We start from the raw sequence: 18,162 nt of genomic DNA, 5'->3' as shown, positions 1-18,162 counted from the left end.
TAAACATATAACATCCAATCAATTGTGTATAACGCGATGCATGAAAACAATATATATATATTTTCATAAAATAATTTTAATATATATATAATACATGAAAGTAAAAGTACAACTCACAGTGACCGCTATCCACTCTACAACAAGATCGATGTGGTAATATGCTCGTGCTAGTACACCCCTAGTGCCCTCACCGCTCGGTCGTACGTCTGATACATATTAATTAACGTTTAATAGTTAGACGTAAATCATATGTTAATAAGTATAATACTTTCATAATTTAAGTATTGGTTTCATTCTTAGTAATCAGAAATTCTTAGTCGTATCCACGACTTATCGAATACTATTCCTTGTATTCGAAAATAACATAATTCCCTTAACGTTTTCATCGTCATTACTCGTGTAAAACGTCGAGCTAAATCTCACCTTTTGACTTATCGAGGTCTTTTATTAAATTTTAGGGTTTAATATTCAAAATTATCGAAATTCGGGTCGAATTAGGTTAAAAAATCCATTTCGGTCCCCCGGACCCGCTGTGCGGGCGCATAGCGTAACTATGCGCTCGCATAGTCTGGCTATGCGGGCGCATATCTTGGCTATGCGCTCGCATAGCCTCAGCTATGCGGGCGCATAGCACGGCTATGCGCTCGCATAGCTTCTGCTATGCGGGCGCATAGCTGCTCGCTATGCTCGGCCCGAAAACGCTGTTTCCGGGCCGTTTCGCCGCACCCCGACCTACTACACACGTATACAACATCGTTTTCAACTAAACCCGCACTCTCGTTTCTTCAAAAACGTCAAAATCAAACTAAAATCATCAAATACACCATAAACCTCAAAACAGCCCCGTATTTCACGTATTTGGCACTAATTTTTGAAATCTTACCTTTAAATGAAGCCCCGAGATGATAGAGAACGCGATTTCGAGAAGTTTGACACCAAAATCACTGAATTCGGACGTCGGACGGCGAAACGGCGAGATCGAGCGTAATCGACGATCTTTCTTCTGGAGCTTTCTCTCATCCTCTGATTCATTCCTTCATTCAAATGGTTTCCTCTTATATTGAATGGCTAAAGGTTCACTTTAGTCCTTGTTCTTTTTGTTTCTTATCATTTATCCTTTAAACTTTTCTTTTATACGATTTAGTCCATAGCTAAATCGTTAAACTCTTTTATTACGGCTTATACGTATTATTTATACCCGATAAATAATACAAAACTCGATATTAACACTTTCCCGTCAAAATTCCATATTTCTATTTTCGACACAAAGTGGCTAAATTACCACTTTGGTCCCTGTACTTCATTTTGGACTTTTCTTGACATATTTCCTTTTTATTCCAATTCTAACTTCAGAATTGAAATATAATATAAATTTTCTCCGAAATTATCTTTTCTAAAACCGACCTGCTAAAACTTATTTATCGGAAAACTTTCCGATAATGCCACTTTGGCGAATCCAAACTGGACACGTGGTCCAATTAGATACTTAAAAATTTTGGGGTATTACAAGTCATTAACTAATTAATTTTCAAAAAAAAACTAATTAGTTATTTAATTAATCACTATTATAATTAAAGTCCTAATTAGAATAGGTAGCTATATTATCTCCAATTTAGTTTTTAGTATGTAAAAAATAACTAAATTGTCTCCAAATTAGTAGGAATGGCTATCTTTTAGTTTGATTGAACTACAAAATTAAAATATTCTATTTGGTCAATATAATATTATTTAAATTTCTATCTTATTATTTTTATCTATATCTATACTATATATAAAAGCACGGATGGGGGAGGAGGACAGGCAAATTTACTGAATAATCCTTTTCAGTTTACTTCTAAATAAAGGTTTTATAGTCATTAACTAATTAGTTATTTAATTAATCACTAGTTAAATTATCTCCAATTTAGTTTTTAGTATGTAAAAAATAACTAAATTGTCTACAAATTAGTAGGAATACCTATCTTTTATTTTGATTGAACTACAAAATTAAAATATTCTATTTGGTCAATATAATATTATTTAAATTTCTATCTTATTATTTTTAAAGATATTATTAATAAAATTAAGTTAATTATTTAATTATGGTTATTATAAAAGCAAAAGAAGAATAAATTCAGTATAGAAAAAAATTTAATAACCGAATATATTATATTTACTTTTACAAAAATTCTTAACTAATTTAATATTAACTATAAATAAAAAATTGATATAATTATAATAAATTTACTAATATGTTCATTGACGAGTTACGTTACGAGTCACGTGCATAGCACGTAATGCGGAACTAGTGTATATATATATATATATATATATATATATATATATATATATATATATATTTTAAATAAGTTGAGCTACTTTTCAATCATACAATTTTTTTTTCCAAATCAAATTCAAATCACATTATTTTGTAGATGGAGTTTGTATGAAAATCATATTTCACATTCGCATCAAAACGAAAATATTTATGTGAACGAAAATCAAAATCCAATACAAAACCAATACCAACCATCCGATGCATAAAAAGCTACTTTTATATCTTGCCTGGCCCCACTAATAAACAGGTTGCGTTTTACATATCCAAAGGCCAAAAATAAAAGCCAATCATTAACCGTCAGATCACTAAATATACTCCATGCGTCAAATTGATAGAACTCGCCACATAAGAATCCTAAACCGGAGACTATCCTACAAATACGACTTATATACAAATTTGCCCCCTATATTTCAAGTCATAAGCCATTTGTCCAAATTAATAGGGAAATTGCCCCTAATACTTATACAGAATTCTAAATAAAACCCTCCTAACATTTTTAACTTAAATAATACTCTCAAAATTTTGAAAATGATTCAACTTCCGATGGTTTCCTAGAGAGCACAATTGAGCGCAAACACGATCAAGAAATTTAAGTTAGAAGGAATACATAATTTTATTCCGATAATTAAAATAAACATAAATTCATTATGCAAACTGAAAATTTAACCTTTAGACAAAATAAAATATCTTTAAAAAATGACAAATAACAACAAAAACATTCATCATAAAAAATACTCCAATTTTGCTCTATTATCAAGAAGATAAACAAATTACATAATTTCCACCATTTTCAATGCTAAATAATTTGATTTTTGATTAAAAACAGTCTACCTAAAAATAAGCAATTGCAATATTGAATTACTACAACAAGTGATAACTTTACATTTTATACTTTTGATTATATTTTTTCTAGCATATTTTTTGTTGTAATGATTATGTCGACGATTTAATTTTTTTTATTTCTTTTTAGAAATTGATGATAAAATAGACCATAAAAGAAGAATTTAATTATTTAATTTTGATTTTTATATGGAGTAATAAATTGAGCATTGCATAAACACACCTATTTACATTACTTTTGGGCAAAATGATAAAAAAAATTTAACTTTATTAATTAATTTGATCAAAGAGTTAATTAACGAGTCAACTACCAATGAGCTGCAATTTCAGGGGGCAAAATGCTACTTAAGTCCCTAAAAAACAGAAAAGAAGTTCAATAGGGCAACATCGGTAAATAAACTGAAAATCCAAGGGTATAAAGTAGTAGAGTATAATATTTAAATGAGAAGGAAGACAGCGACGCAGGGATAAGAGAAAAGCCAGCAGCCAAAAAAAAAACCATCTAAACAAAGACAACAACACAAAAAAGAGAAGAAGAAGAGCTTTCTCTCTCTAAAAAAAAACTAATTTTCTCTCTCTAGAACTCTTTGGCTTTAAAAAAAGTAATAGGTTGTGGTTTCCCTTTTTCCTCTTGTTTTTTTCTCTCTCTATATCGCGTTTTTGTGTTTCTCTCTCTAAAACTCAAATCTTTCTCTCGATCTCCAAAACTGTAAGTTTTATGTCAAAAATCCCTAATTTTTTCTATTTTTTTTCCAATCGTACCCCTCGATCTCTGCCTTATCATCAGGATCCCTAATTTTTTTGGATTCGTTGTTTGGTTTTAATCTTGAGTAGGTTTTTTTATTGATTTGTTAGGTTTTTGATTATGTTTCTGTTGCATGCAACTGATTGCGGCAATTAGGTTTAGTTTCGATTTTATGTGAATTGATTGTCTTGATCTGCGATTAGGCTGTGGTTTGTGGTTACTGATTAATTATTGTTGATGGAGTATAATAGTGGCGAAATTAGGGTTTTTAGGGTTTGATTTTAAGATTATTTATGGAGTATTTTGGATTCAATTATAATTTCGAGTTTGATTTGATAGGAGATTTTTTTTCTTTGGTACACATTTGCTTTTGTTTTTAAATTCGATTTGCATAACATTTTTTTAGTTAAATTTTTGCAATACAGTTCCTGTCTATTAAATGGTTGATTTTACACACGAAATTGTTGAATTACTTGTTTGATACCTCTTTAAGTTCAAAATCCACTTATAAGTTTGTTAATTTTAGTTTAGTGGTGATTTTATTTGAAAGATAGCAGATTGGTGTTTTATAAGTTCTTTAGGTATAGTGGCGAGTTTGCGACTTTTTTTTTGCTCTAATATTGTTCTTAGAATATTGTTCATTGTAATTGTTGTTTTCCAGGGCAACCATGAGTGATGAAGGAGAAAGGACCTGCCCACTCTGCGCTGAGGAGATGGACTTGACTGATCAACAATTGAAGCCTTGCAAATGTGGTTACGAGGTAAGCTTATGCTATTTTTGTTTAGCTCAGACTAAGTAATTGTTAGGGTAGTCTTTGAGAGTATTTTGTCATGACATATTGACATGTCTACTTATATGCGGACCTCTATGTCGTACTTGGCTTTTATAATAGGCCAGATGTTGAAATTTGTTATTTATGTACTGGCAATTTACAGTCTTACTCATGCAGCTGCATTCCTGTCACTCTTTGCTATAAGGTGTTCTTACAGCCCCCAGCGTCTTTGTCGTTAACTGTTTGGTTACTTATTGTGTTTCTCTGTTGTCGTGCAGATATGTGTTTGGTGCTGGCATCAAGTCTTGGAAATGGCAGCAAAAGAAGAGACAGATGGGCGGTGCCCAGCATGTAGGAACCCTTACGACAAGGAGAAGATAGTAGGGATGGCTGCAAACGCTGAGAGGTTGTATCCGAGTTAATGACAAGATTAATGTCTTGTTTTTATGATAATAGAGGATTACTTTGATATCTTGCTTTCCTTCTCATTATTTTTAAAAATATTACTTCATAGAATGGCTGAATTTCATACGGAGCGAAAGAAATCACAGAAGGCAAAAACAAAGTCATCTGAAGGAAGGAAGCAGCTCAGCAGTGTTCGGGTGATTCAACGTAACCTTGTGTACATAGTTGGGCTACCTCTTAACCTGGCAGATGAAGATGTAATTTTACTCCCTACATTACTTCTAGAATTGTTCTTCATGTATCTCCGTCTAAACACTTAAATATTCTGATGACCAGTCTTTTGTGAATGTTGAGCAGCTTCTTCAACACAGAGAGTACTTTGGGCAATATGGGAAGGTTTTAAAAGTGTCTATGTCTCGGACGACACAGGGTGTCATTCAACAGTTCCCAAATAATACTTGTAGTGTGTAAGTTCAAATGCTTTTACTATTTACTGAAATTCTAATAATGCATCCCATTGCTTCTGCTTTCGACTTTTTAAGGACCGTAGCAGCAGTGAAATTTATGTAACTTTCTGATGTCATATATTGTTTGAATCGGTAGTAATAAAATCCTAAGCTCAAGCAACTGGTATAGTCATTAATTTTTTGCTTTTGAATTTCTTTGTTTGCAGATATATAACTTACTCAAAAGAGGAAGAAGCAATTCGTTGTATTCAGTCTGTACATGGATTTATCTTGGATGGTCGATCTTTAAAGTATGCTCATCTATTGCATATGCTGGTTCTTTTTATCCTTAATGGGTTGCCCAGATATTAATAATTAATCGTTAAACTACAGGGCTTGCTTTGGGACCACAAAGTATTGTCATGCATGGCTGAGAAATGTGGTATGGTTTATTGTATAAGCTTTTCTCTCTTGGGACGTCTAGATTTTCTTGTAGTATGCACACTACAAGAAGACTAATAATTTGAATATGTAATTGGGAGTGAAATTTTGTTGATGGCAGCCCTGCACAAATCCAGATTGTCTATACTTGCATGAGATTGGTTCACATGAAGATAGCTTCACAAAAGATGAGATTGTGTCTGCATTCACTAGGTATTCTTTTATACAGTTGACGATATCACTTGAATATCTGATCTGAGTTTGCATAAGTGCATTATTTTGGTCTACTGAATTCTAATGTAGTTTGTTTCTAGTTGTATAACATAATTATATTATCTTAGGAAAAAAGGTTGACTTTTAAGGTACAACTCATTGGATTTTGTTAAAAGTCATCTCTTGTGATTCTCCGTGTAAAAAGTTCATCCATCTCATGTGGATAGTACAACACCTTTTTCAAATATCTTCTTTGCAGTGTTGATTTTAATTGAGGATGTTCATAGCCTTCATGTTGTGGGTTTCATAAGTTGGTGTTAGTGAAATGGAATATAAATTTATCTTTTGTTTTCCTCTCTCTTACATATAAACAGCTCTGTTGTGTGCCATTTAGATGGTTCTTTTAAATTTCTATAGTGAATAGTAATATGTTGAGTCGTTGCAATTTTTTCCTTATTGGAGATCAATTCATTTATGATGGTTTTGAAGGAGTAGAGTGCAACAAATTACCGGTACAAATACATCAAATAATATGCTCCGGCGTTCGGGTAGTATGCTGCCTCCACCCCTGGATGATTTCAGCTGCAATACCTCTGCTTCTGCACCAAAACCCATAGTGAAAAATACATCAAATGTAAGAATTTAACTGTTTATGCAAGAAAAATAAAATGATGATGTAAAACAAAAAATCAGCTGCTAGCATGAAGTGTTGCTGCTAGCATGAAGTGTTCATTTAGGACATCACTGATATATGTACCAGCATCTGACGCTGGTTTTTAACTTGTTACATTTATCTTGCAGAATCCAGTGACTACATCTAAAAGCTCACCTCCGAATGGAAGCTCTGGCAGATCTATTGCACTTCCTGCAGCAGCCTCATGGTATGATATATTAACTGTATGTGGTTTTACTTCTTTGTTTTGTATGTAGGATATTTTACCAAGTCTCTGTACCAGGGGGGCACGTGCTACTAGTCAGCCTCAAGCTGCCAATTCTACATCTTTAAATGGAACAACCAAACCTATATCAGACATACTTAATGGCTCCCTAGCATTCTCATCAGTAGTTACAAATGCAACCCAGGCTTCTATATTGCATAGTGATGTTGGTAAAAGGACAACCTGGCATGACGATGGACAAAGTATTAACGGTAAATTGAAATTAGATCCTTCAAAACCAGAGAAACCAAATGCCGGTATAGATATCCAAGCCAATGTACTAGAGAAACCAGTTGCAAACCTTGATACTGCTGATTTGACCTTGAGTAATCAGTCTTCCAGTCTGCCAACATTTAAGCATGATGACTCGGGCTCTGGTTTTGTGTCAAATGGTTCAGGCTGTTCTGTGCATAATTCTTCATCTACCGCAAATGGGGGAGTTGCTTCTCCTGATAATGCATCAATAAAGATTGATTATAATGTAAGAAGCGAAACTTCTGGCTTATGTAGAACTAGTAGCTCACTTACAGATAATATTGCTGTAAAATTGCCTGAAAGTCGAGGGTTACAACAATCATGTGCGGACCAGTATAGTGAACCGTCACTTTCACCAGCAACCGAGAAACATTCTGCTCCTAGTGATCTTTCTGATTGGAATACAGATTCACAAATACAAACGGCTTCAAACACTGTTTCAGAAGTAGAGGAAGATATAATATCATTCGATAATCAGAGACTTAAAGATCCAGAAGTTGTAAGCCGTACTGCTTATATGCCATATTCAGCCAATTCATTTCGTGTTTCAAATTGTTCTAGGCCTCACACCCTCCAACATAATGAGCCTTTCGGTGCTGTAAATTTAAATGCTGATCGTCCTTATGTAGATAATAGGGTTAGCGACCAAGCACTTCGTGCATCTAATAGTGCTGTGATAGCAAATGGATACCATGATAAATTGATCAGCATTTCTGCTGGGTTGGATAGAAACACAGAGCAATATCGTCTCCCAAATGAAGTAGAAAATAAGCACATGGGGATGTTACAGGGTGATGCTACTGCTTTAGATGCAGGCGAGGACAGCATAATTTCGAATATTTTGTCATTGGATCTGGATTCATGGGATGACCCGTTAACATCACCACAGCATTTGGCGAAATTGCTTGGTGAAACTGACAAACAACCTAGTTCTCACAAAATGTCAAGTTCCTGGAAAGTTCAAAATAATCATCAGTCAAGATTTTCTTTTGCAAGACAGGAGGAATCGAGAAATCATGGAGTTGATGCTGATACGTCTTTCAGTGTTTTTGGGCAGATGCAAAAGAACCTTTCATTTGGCCAGGATATTGCAGAAAACAGACTTTCATATATGGATAAGTTTGACACTGGAAATGGTTTCTCTTCCAGTAATTTTGGTGAATCTGAACTTTTTGGAAATGCTCCTTCAGTTTTCTCTTCTAATAAGCCTTCTGGTGAGTATTTTTTTGAAAGCTTCGAAGTTAAATCATTATTTTGAGTTCCCGGCTTACTAGAACTATTGAATGCCTCTTTTTTATTTTATTTTGCCTTGGATTACTTGAGACCAGGTAATTATTGAGAATAAGGTTTAATATCTTGAAATGATAGGAATGGAAGTAGGCAATTTGGTTTTATGAACATATTGCAACACTTGATTCTTGATTTTTGATATGGGGCTCTTGCATGAGAAGAGAGAGTAGGGGTGGCACAAGGCCTTCCTCTTCTCTTTATCTGATTTCGAATATATGGCCTTTTGTACAACTGTGGTATTTGTTTCACTCTGTATGTGTTTTCTCATTATTTTATTAGTAGTTGGATGTGACATTGTCTTGTTTATTTAAAGGGACTTGCTGCATTTCTATGAACTGCCTGGGTATACTTCGGTGTTAAGATTTTCCGCATTCATCTTATAATCATAACTGATGTACGCATATAATCTTGTTTTCTTATTTCTTATCATTTATTAAATGCATTGCAAAAATCTTGGTTTGATTTTAGGCCTGGCCATTATTTTAGTTTTCTCCTTCAAGGAGGGAAGGATTTTTGTTATTGCCTTCACGATTGTACTTTATACGTGTTGTTTGAATGTGAACTTAGGATGGTTTTGCCTCTAACCAGTGGATCTCAGGGTGTAGCACATTAATTCTGCCCATCATATTGTAATCATTGTTTTTTTATATTGGTTGTGATGTGTTGATGTGGATTTCTTAAAGACCGGCTTGCCAACATGTGAACATGCTTAAACCTATCTAAATGTAGCTGTAGTAAGATTTAAGTTTTGCTGTTCATCAATGGTGGTTTTCATGAATGTATTCATCTTGGCATATCATAAGAGTAAACTGATGCTTCATTTGATTTTGATTTTAGTTGTAATAGCTGGGTAATAACTGAGCGTTTGTCATTTAGCAGTATCAGTTCCTAGATCTCAAATTTCTGCACCGCCTGGATTCTCAGTTCCTAGCAGAGCTCCACCACCTGGATTTTCTTCTCATGAGAGGATGGACCAGTATTTTGATGGTATATCTGGTAAGCTTCATATTCATTTTTTCACCATTGTTCTTAATTCTGTATCATGTTTATTGACTTTTTGTTTTGTTTTTTCCTTTAACAGGGAGTCATCTGCTTGACTCCTCTTCGTTGCTGAGAAGTACATATCAGGCACCCCCAACTGGAAATATTAGTCCTAATGGGGATATTGAATTCATGGATCCTGCAATTTTGGCAGTTGGTAAAGGGAGACTTCAAGCTGGGCTTAACAATCAGGGTTTAGATATTAGATCCAGTTTCCCTCAGCAATTAAGTGCTTTTGAGAATGATCCAAGACTTCAGCTGTTGATGCAAAGATCTTTTTCACCACACCAGAACTTCAGATATAATGACCTCGGGGATAACTTGTCCTCTCTTACTGATTCTTATGGCATTTCTTCAAGGTTTGTGGACCAATCACAAATGAACAGTCTGTCTCCGTTTATGCAAGTACCCCTTCAGCATTCTAGGAATGGGATTATGTCAAATGCACACCTCTCAAATGAGCACATTTCAAGTGGGCACATGTCTGGTGGGCACATGTCGAGCGGGCACCTGTCGAACGGGCACCTGTCGAGTGGGCACATGTCGAACGGACACCTGTCAAGTGGGCACATGTCGAACGGACACCTGTCGAGTGGGCACATGTCGGGTGGCCACATGTCGAGTGGGCACATGTCGAATGGACATTGGGATGGCTGGAATGAAGTCCAGGGTGTAAATAATCTGGGTGTAGCAGAACTACTTCGGAATGAGAGACTGGGATTGAACAAGTTCTTTGGTGCTGGGTATGAAGATTCAAAATATCGGATGCCAAATTCAGGAGACTTATATAACAGAACGTTTGATATGTAAACACTGTTGTCATGGGGTGACAGATTTGAATACGCAAGCTATTGTAAACGGAGAAGCATAAATGATTTGAAATGTGGTGTGGTCTTGTACTGAAGGATCGGACTGATACTTGACTGGTCTCTGGTAACTTTGGGCAGCCTGATGAAGGATAAAGCTCTCGAAAATCGGGGTCTTGAAGGCGGCAGGTAATATTTTACTTCTCTATTTTCTGTCCTCCTTTCTGCAAGTTTTGTAGTGGGATTGAATCAAAATGGACCTGGAAGTTGGTGCAATTCTAATCTCTTGGTTGGCGTAATTATCACTGAATTTTGTTGTGGTTACCTTATAAATAGTGCCATAATAAGGAAATTGCTGATGTTTTTGTTGAAATTTAAATGATAGTCCGAGTCATGAGACTCGTATTGATTGCAAATTCAAGAATTGCGGTCTTACAAGTGATATGGCTAATAATAATCTTGGTTCATTATAGAATGAAGCTTCAAATGTTCGAACAATGTTATATGGTTCTACATGATTAGTCGTTTCAGTTGTCCAAATGCATAATAGTAGCCGTGTGTGCATTCGGTTCGAAACGAACTTAACTGATTCGATTTTTTTTAGTATTATAAAAATTGAACTGAACTAAATAAAATTTATGCAGATGTATAAAATCTCAAACTGAACCAACTGAGCCCGCTGGTTCAGTTTGTATTAAAATTTAACTGAGTTTTTGCTCAAACTGAACTAAACCACAAATATGGAAAAACAAAATTAAATGTCGAACCAAAATAAACTGAATCTGTTTGTTCGGCTTGGTTATTTGGTTTGGTTCGGCTTATGCACTCCCCTACATAATAGTACCAAGCTAAAATGATATTTTAGGAATTATAGGGGGAGGCAGCTGTCTCTAATGTGTTGATCTGTCCATCATTTGTAAGTGTGCTTATATTGTGTATTCTTTGTTTTACCCTGACAGGTGAAGGATCTATATTTGATATGAAGACTGTATCGTGAGATGATGTATATTTGTGAAACTGGCAGGTTGGTTGATTGATCTTCCAGACAGATGAGTGTTTGTGTCCTTGTTAAATGAAAAGAGAAATTTTTGGTTGCTGTTTTCCCAACTAAATAGATCAAAAAGTTAGATATCTCTTCTTTTTTTATTTCTTTGCAGCTTGTCTTACGCGAGTTACATACATTGACAACTGCCTCCATTATTCATATGACCAGAAGTTTTCAGTTTGCTGCTTTTGCATGTTATTAGCTGTCCACTAGCTGATACACATTCCCACGAGCAGTTGCTTCAGTAGCAGGTGTCACCGTTGTGTTTTCTTTGTCCATCCATTATGTTAGAAAATGACTTGTTCTAAGTAGGCTTGCGCTTGTGAATCTTTACGACCGTGTTTGGTTCATGGAATATGTGCGGAATGAAATAGCTATTCTGAATAGGATGTCTATTCTTTTCTTTGGTTTATGGAATAGCTTGTGTTTGGTTCATGGAATATGTGCGGAATGAAATAGCTATTCTGAATAGGATGTCTATTCTTTTCTTTGGTTTATGGAATAGCTCATAAAGTAAAGAACTGCTATTCAATTCCTTATGGAATAGCTGTTCCATTCCAAGCCATTCCATTCTAGAGCCAAACGTAGCCTACATTGAACCTGCTTGTTAGTTTGCAAATGGTTGGAATTCTTGGATTGCAGGCTAGCTTATTATTTTTCTCTCCCGAAGCATGTGATGCCTTCATTTTATGTAGAACTTATATTAGCTGGAAACAATAAGTAAGAGACTAAATACCACTATAATGGAATGGCGATTTTGAACTAGTTAAAAATCTTTGCCAAGTCTAACTACATATTATCTCTTAAGGATTTTGTTTTGCTGGTGGGTTGAACCGTTGAAGGTTTATCTAGGAATTGGTATGGTCTGCATGAAACGTGGACCAGATGGTCTGCATGAAACGTGGATCAGATGGTAGCAGGGTAGACCTTTGTTATTGCTGTATGTAGGGCTGGTCGAATTTGGTTAATTAGTCTGACCATGTGGTTGGTTAGGATTTTGGTTGCTGTTTTCTTCTTGCTTTTGGCATTCTAACTTTAGTTATTCAGTACAACAATGGGGTTGATGAAAGATAGATTCAATCTTAATCCTATCACAATTGGCATTATTTGGCAATATATTTATGAATTAGTTGCTTTTGTGTAACTTTGTGCTTTTGTGGCTACTAATTACCTTAACACATCAAACACTTGTGAAACAGTGAGTAAGGTTGGAAGAAAAGAAACCAATCCCTACGTGCCTACCTAAAATTGGAGGAATCACAATCATAATTCTCTAACTTTATTTAGTGAATTTATATGCAAGATTACCAAAAACCCTAGTTGATCACCCGCCTGTACTTGAGGTTGTCTATCTCATCTTGTGGTAGACAAAACATAGCTTGAACTGTACAATAGCTCTGTTAACACGTTCTTCAGCTTGTTTTTGGCTGGCTTTTTCTAAACTTCATATGTATTGTTCCTTTGCGTTGAATCTAAAATTGTTTCAATAGCTCGACGTGAATTCACGAAGTTCTCTCTTTGAAGAATCCTTTAATTTTCTTTAAAAATTTGTTTGAGTTTTAGGTTTTGATGTTGGTGTCCTTTCTCTTTTACGTTCCAGTTACTTTTGACATATTTCATATCTGCTTTGATTTCTTGATTAGAAATAAAAAATTTAATCAAAAATTTTCTAGTAAAGTTTAAGAGTTCAAATGCATATAGAATCTGAAATTACATGCTTTTACAAAATAAGGTGTAGGGTTGTACATTAGAGAAGTAAAAGTACCGGATCTAAAATCAAAATTGATTGATGGTTTAGGCGCTGAATGTGTAATTGGCCTTGAACATAGTTTTTGTGCAAAGGGTTTTTGAGTACGGATTAACGTGGTTTGCTTCTAATTGATTTGGTCTTCATAGGACTTAAAATAACTAATTATTTTTAGAAAATTTTGAATCAATTGTTTAACATTTATTATCAGTTTCTGTTCTATTTTGTATGATTAATATAAATCCGGATAATAATTACACATAATAGTTCAATTAATATGTATTTGTATTTATATGTGTTTCAATTTTTTTATATATAATATACGCATATATGATATTTATTACGTATATTATATATGAAATATTGATATAACAAAATACAAACATGCATAATATATATTAAGAAAAACATTATTTTAAAATTTGATGTTCTGCTGGCTAACTATAAAAAATTAAACTATAGGAAGAACAGTTTCAATTATTCACATCTAATTTATTTTATTGCAATAAATTTTAGATTGATTTCGACTTCTCACAAACTTATCCTAGAAAATATATAAATTTACAAAGATACCAACTTGGTCCATTTATAACATTAGTATTTAAAAGAACAAAAAATTTATAAAAAATATCAAATTCCGGCCACGACTGCCGCCTCCTGTCACCCTACGAGCAACCACCTTTGGGCATTCTCCGGCCACTTGCCTCCAGCCAGCTATCTCAGCCATTTGTTGTTGGTACACCGAAATTGTTGAACTCCGTTGCCCGCCACTGACCGACGCTCCTTTCCTTCACTGTTGTCGAGCACCACCATTAACGGTGGGCTCCACCGGATACCGTTGGGCACCACCTCTAGCTACTGACCACCTCCGGAAACCAGCGACTATCTGCCGCTGTCCCTCTACCCTCAGTGATGGTTGTCGGCGAAAAATGTCGACCGCTGCTTGCCGGCTTAAAAACTAAATTTTAAAAATTAAATTCTAATTCTGTTTCTATAAAATTGTCTATTTTTTACTATTTTATACAGTTTCAGACAACATAATTAATATTATAAAGATAAATAAACTTTTTCTACTACTCTCTCCGTCCCAAAACAATATTCCACTTTTTTTATTATTTTTGGGTTGGGTTAATTGCAAATTAATACACAAATTTTACCCTAATTTACAATTACAACACACTTTAGAACTTGGCAAATTGGTACACCGATTTTTATTTTTTGGCGAATTGATACACCGAACTGGAAAAACACTAACGTGGACATTGTCATATAAAGTCACGTGTTGTTGTATAATTGTTCGGTGTACTAATTTGCCAAAAAAATGAAAGTTGATGTATTAAATTGTCAAGTTTAAAAGTTCGTGTTGTAATTGCAAATTATGGTAAAGTTCGTGTATTAATTTGCAATTAACCCTTTTTTCCCCCAAAATAATAGTCCACTTTCGTTGTAAATCATAATTTAGGATGTTTATTTTGCATATTGTCCTTATTTAAAGTGTATCATTTATTGCTATTAGCCTATAGTCATAAATATTTAATAAGGGTATGAATAAGAAAAATGAAGATAAATTTGTAAAAAGTTAGAGCATTAATTGTATTTCTTAAACTGTGTGAAAAGAGAAAAGTGAACTATTGTTTTGGGACGGAGGGAGTATATATTTATTTAATGAATAATAACAATAAATACTAACTATAAACAGTTAATGGTGAGTTTTAAATAGGGATAATTCATTTTAAAAATTGTCATTTATTTCATGGTGGATCCGGATGTCGGATGTTAGTCTAAGGGTTGGGACATTGAATATCGGATCTAGTGCTTGTTACGTCCACTATCCCTCTACCCTCAGTGATGGTTGTCGGCAAAACGCCGACCGCTGCTTGCCGGCTTAAAAACTAGATTTTAAAATTTAAATCCTAATTCTGTTTCAGTAGAGTTGTCTATCTTTTACTATTTCATACAGTTTCATACAACATAATTAATATTATAAAGATAAATAAACTTTTCCTACTATATCTTTATTTAATGAATAATAACAATAAACACTAACTACAAACAATTAATGGTGAGTTTTAAATAGGGATAATATAGAAATATTCATTTTAAAAATTTTCATTTATTTCATGGTGGATCCGGATGTCGGATGTTAGTCTAAGGGTTGGGACGTTAAGTATTGGATCTGGTGCTTGTTACGTGGTGATAGGTTTGATGTGCGGTCCTTTGGCTTGTGGAGTCGTGGCCCTTTTATAGTGTTTACAGCGCGCCTTATTTCCCTTACTTTCCTTGGTCGATGAGGGGTTTGTGGTCTCCTTCCTTTTACCTTATTTTATGTGCTCATTCCATCATTAATACCCCCCCCCCCCGAGTTATTGCAATGGCTCGGTATTTATGTCGAGATTCACTCATTGCAATCTATGTTGTTTTATGTTTCTCCATTCTTCTTTTGTTGGTCTCTTTCTGCCTGTTGATCTCCGCGGGTTTGTTGCAAGTGATACTAAATTTGTTCTTTTCATGGTCGTCTGGTGCGACTGGTTCTGTTTCTCTTCTCTCCTTTTTTTTATAACCCTTTCTGGGACAGGTCTTTGAGGGGGTTTCACGCTTTCGTGAGATTAAAGCGGTCTTCTTTGTGTTTTTGTGGCTTGCTTGTGTTGAGTTAAATAAGACTAATCAACCCAAACGAGTTATAAGGAGGTTCGGTGAGGTGACCGGTGCGAATTTTGTTTTGTCTTTTATGTTGCTCCTGGGTTCTACCTGTGCTTTTTGTATCATGTTTTGGTTGGGTTAAACAAAACCAAACAACCAAAACAAGCTCAAGGAGATTCCATGCTTTGCGTAGGCTGGAACATCTTTCGTATACATATCTTCTCTTTTTCACTTCTGTGTTCTCCCTCATTTGTGTTTTTTCTATCTGCCTTATTCTGGAGTTCCCCCTGTGCTTTTTGTAGCTTGTTTGGGTTGATTGGTTTTGTTCAACCCAACCCAAGCAAGCTACAATAAGGCTCAGGGAGACTCCACGCTTGTGTCTGTTTGCATAAGATTTCTTCTTTCTTCTTCTTATTTTTATAGTGCCGTGTGGTCGTGAATTTATAACTGTCACATCTTTTGGAGTTTTTCCTCGTTTCTCGCGCATCGTGCTTTTCTCTCCTAATTTCTTTTAACGGTTGAATTGACTGTGCCTCTTCGATCTAGTGCTGCAGTGGTTATAGTTTCTTTATTACCATTTATTACTTCTGCATTTTCCCTTTTTACCCTTTTGTTTTACTTTTAACCTTCTCGGAAAAGTTTATAAATAGTTCCTCTTCTTCACATTTTTTTCATTACTGATGGATACGCAGATGACACCAGTACATATAGTCAGACAAGCACAATAGATAGCAGATACCAAACAGCTGTCATTGGTCAGTAGACGCAGATCCTGGAGATATGATCTTTGGAATCCGGAAAGATTGGGATTAACCTAATCCTTATTTTCTAGCATGAGCCCGAATTAAACACAATCACAATAAGATGACCTTGAGTCGATTACTGAGAGAGGATTCTATATAAATAGACCAAAGACCAAAGGTAAAACGCTAATTCATTCTCTTAAAGCTACGTCATTTATCTTTGAACCTTACAAGGTATCTGACTTAGGCATCGGAGTGTTGTCGGACACAACGTCCGACTCATTCTAACCTGTGTTCTTGATCTCAGGTCGACAAGAGAAGATCCTACCATTCGCAGAACCATCATTTGGCGCCGTCTGTGGGAAACGATTGTTCTTTCCTAAAAAAAATCAATCAATTTTGGTTCTACGAACTGAAACAAACTCATGGACAACCATGATGAACCACCACCACCTGGAGTCGGAGTTAGAAATAGAGAGATGGCCGGAGGCACCAATCCAACTCTGCTAGCAAGAACAGACGGAATAGTCTTTCCCCTTCGCCCACCTCCGGCGGGGACTGCGGGAACGACAGGTCCTTTGAGGACAAGCTCTGGAATCCCAGTGGGGAATGGAGCCACAAGTGCGGGCATCACACCACCGGTTTCCATACCCGGATCAACAGCGGGATTAATGGGCAGAGGAGCACAACTACCCGAAACTAGTCAGGTATTTCCTCCTTGGAATTATTATACACCACAGAATATGCACTATCCATCGCCCATGTATAATCAAAACGCGACGAGTTGGCCGCAGACGTATAGCCCATGGGGCAGCCAGTATCACCAGGGATATCAAAGACCCACCGCACCAATTCCTTTTCCGTCCCTAGATGTAGAAGGAACCGTCACCAATTGCCCTCGCACCAATTACCTTTTGTGATTTTTCGTTTTCATTTCTCTGTTGCTGTCGTTTTCTTTTCTTCATTTTAATGGCTAAGAACATCTTCGATGCTATGGACGTTGGTCTTCTGAGACGATGAGGGCGCTGCTGATGTCAGCCTTCCTTTACTTGCCTGTTTGACTATCCCGTTTATCTCCCTTCTGTCGGATAATAAAGATGGACCCCCCGCTAGCGATCATGTTCCATCCACGGTGATTGCTTCTCTGGCTTCCCTACCAGTAGTTTTGCCCGTTGTTAACTCGCTTGGGGCTCTTACCTCTGTTGCTACTGATTCTGTGTCGGTGGTGGTGGTGTCCGCTTTGGCTGTTGCATCTTCAATGTCTCTCCCTTCTGCTTCTTCCAAAGGTAGGCAGAAACGTCCTGTTACTGGTCCTCCGGATTCCTCTTTGGAGGATGTGTCTCGCCCTCGTCGGGACGTACCTCGCTCCACCTTTATATTGAAGGGTAGCGATGTCGACCGATATTGTTTTATTCTCCTAAAGGACGCACCTCTGGATTCTAACTACATCCGAAATGTCGTTTCGGGTTATCTCCAG

The 18,162-nt window shown here is 35.7% G+C and overlaps 1 protein-coding gene across 7 annotated transcripts; it reads left to right on the top strand.

The window, feature by feature from the left end:
• Window positions 1–3,629: 3,629 nt before the first annotated feature.
• On the top strand, window positions 3,630–11,641 carry LOC126664549 (uncharacterized). Of its 7 annotated transcripts, XM_050356989.2 has the most exons (15): window positions 3,630–3,866; window positions 4,564–4,663; window positions 4,954–5,081; window positions 5,190–5,337; window positions 5,417–5,547; window positions 5,754–5,837; window positions 5,920–5,968; window positions 6,089–6,180; window positions 6,670–6,814; window positions 6,982–7,061; window positions 7,137–8,587; window positions 9,540–9,659; window positions 9,745–10,259; window positions 10,290–10,699; window positions 11,470–11,641. In XM_050356989.2, the coding sequence occupies exons 2-14, from the start codon at window positions 4,571–4,573 to the stop codon at window positions 10,512–10,514; spliced, it is 3,261 nt and encodes a 1,086-aa protein (XP_050212946.1). In that variant the 5' UTR covers window positions 3,630–3,866; window positions 4,564–4,570; the 3' UTR covers window positions 10,515–10,699; window positions 11,470–11,641. The 7 variants fall into 7 exon arrangements, with proteins under 7 accessions (XP_050212946.1, XP_050212943.1, XP_050212940.1 ...); XM_050356986.2 differs by having other exon boundaries at window positions 6,676–6,814; window positions 9,745–10,699; XM_050356983.2 differs by having other exon boundaries at window positions 9,745–10,699.
• The last annotated feature ends 6,521 nt before the right edge of the window (window positions 11,642–18,162 follow it).

This window comes from Mercurialis annua, linkage group LG1-X (assembly GCF_937616625.2).
Source record: "Mercurialis annua linkage group LG1-X, ddMerAnnu1.2, whole genome shotgun sequence".
Taxonomy (NCBI): Eukaryota; Viridiplantae; Streptophyta; class Magnoliopsida; order Malpighiales; family Euphorbiaceae; genus Mercurialis; species Mercurialis annua.
The sequence above is the reverse complement of the archived record's forward strand: the minus strand, read 5'-3'. Positions and strand labels throughout refer to the sequence as shown.

What these genes read in the sequence shown, in the direction of transcription:
- LOC126664549 (XM_050356983.2), top strand. Translation starts at nt 4,571, where the DNA reads ATGAGTGATGAAGGAGAAAGGACCTGCCCACTCTGCGCTGAGGAGATG. An exon ending in CTTGCAAATGTGGTTACGAG is followed by an intron (nt 4,664 to 4,953) that starts GTAAGCTTATGC and finishes GTTGTCGTGCAG; the next exon opens with ATATGTGTTTGGTGCTGGCA. An exon ending in ATGCATGGCTGAGAAATGTG is followed by an intron (nt 5,969 to 6,088) that starts GTATGGTTTATT and finishes TGTTGATGGCAG; the next exon opens with CCCTGCACAAATCCAGATTG.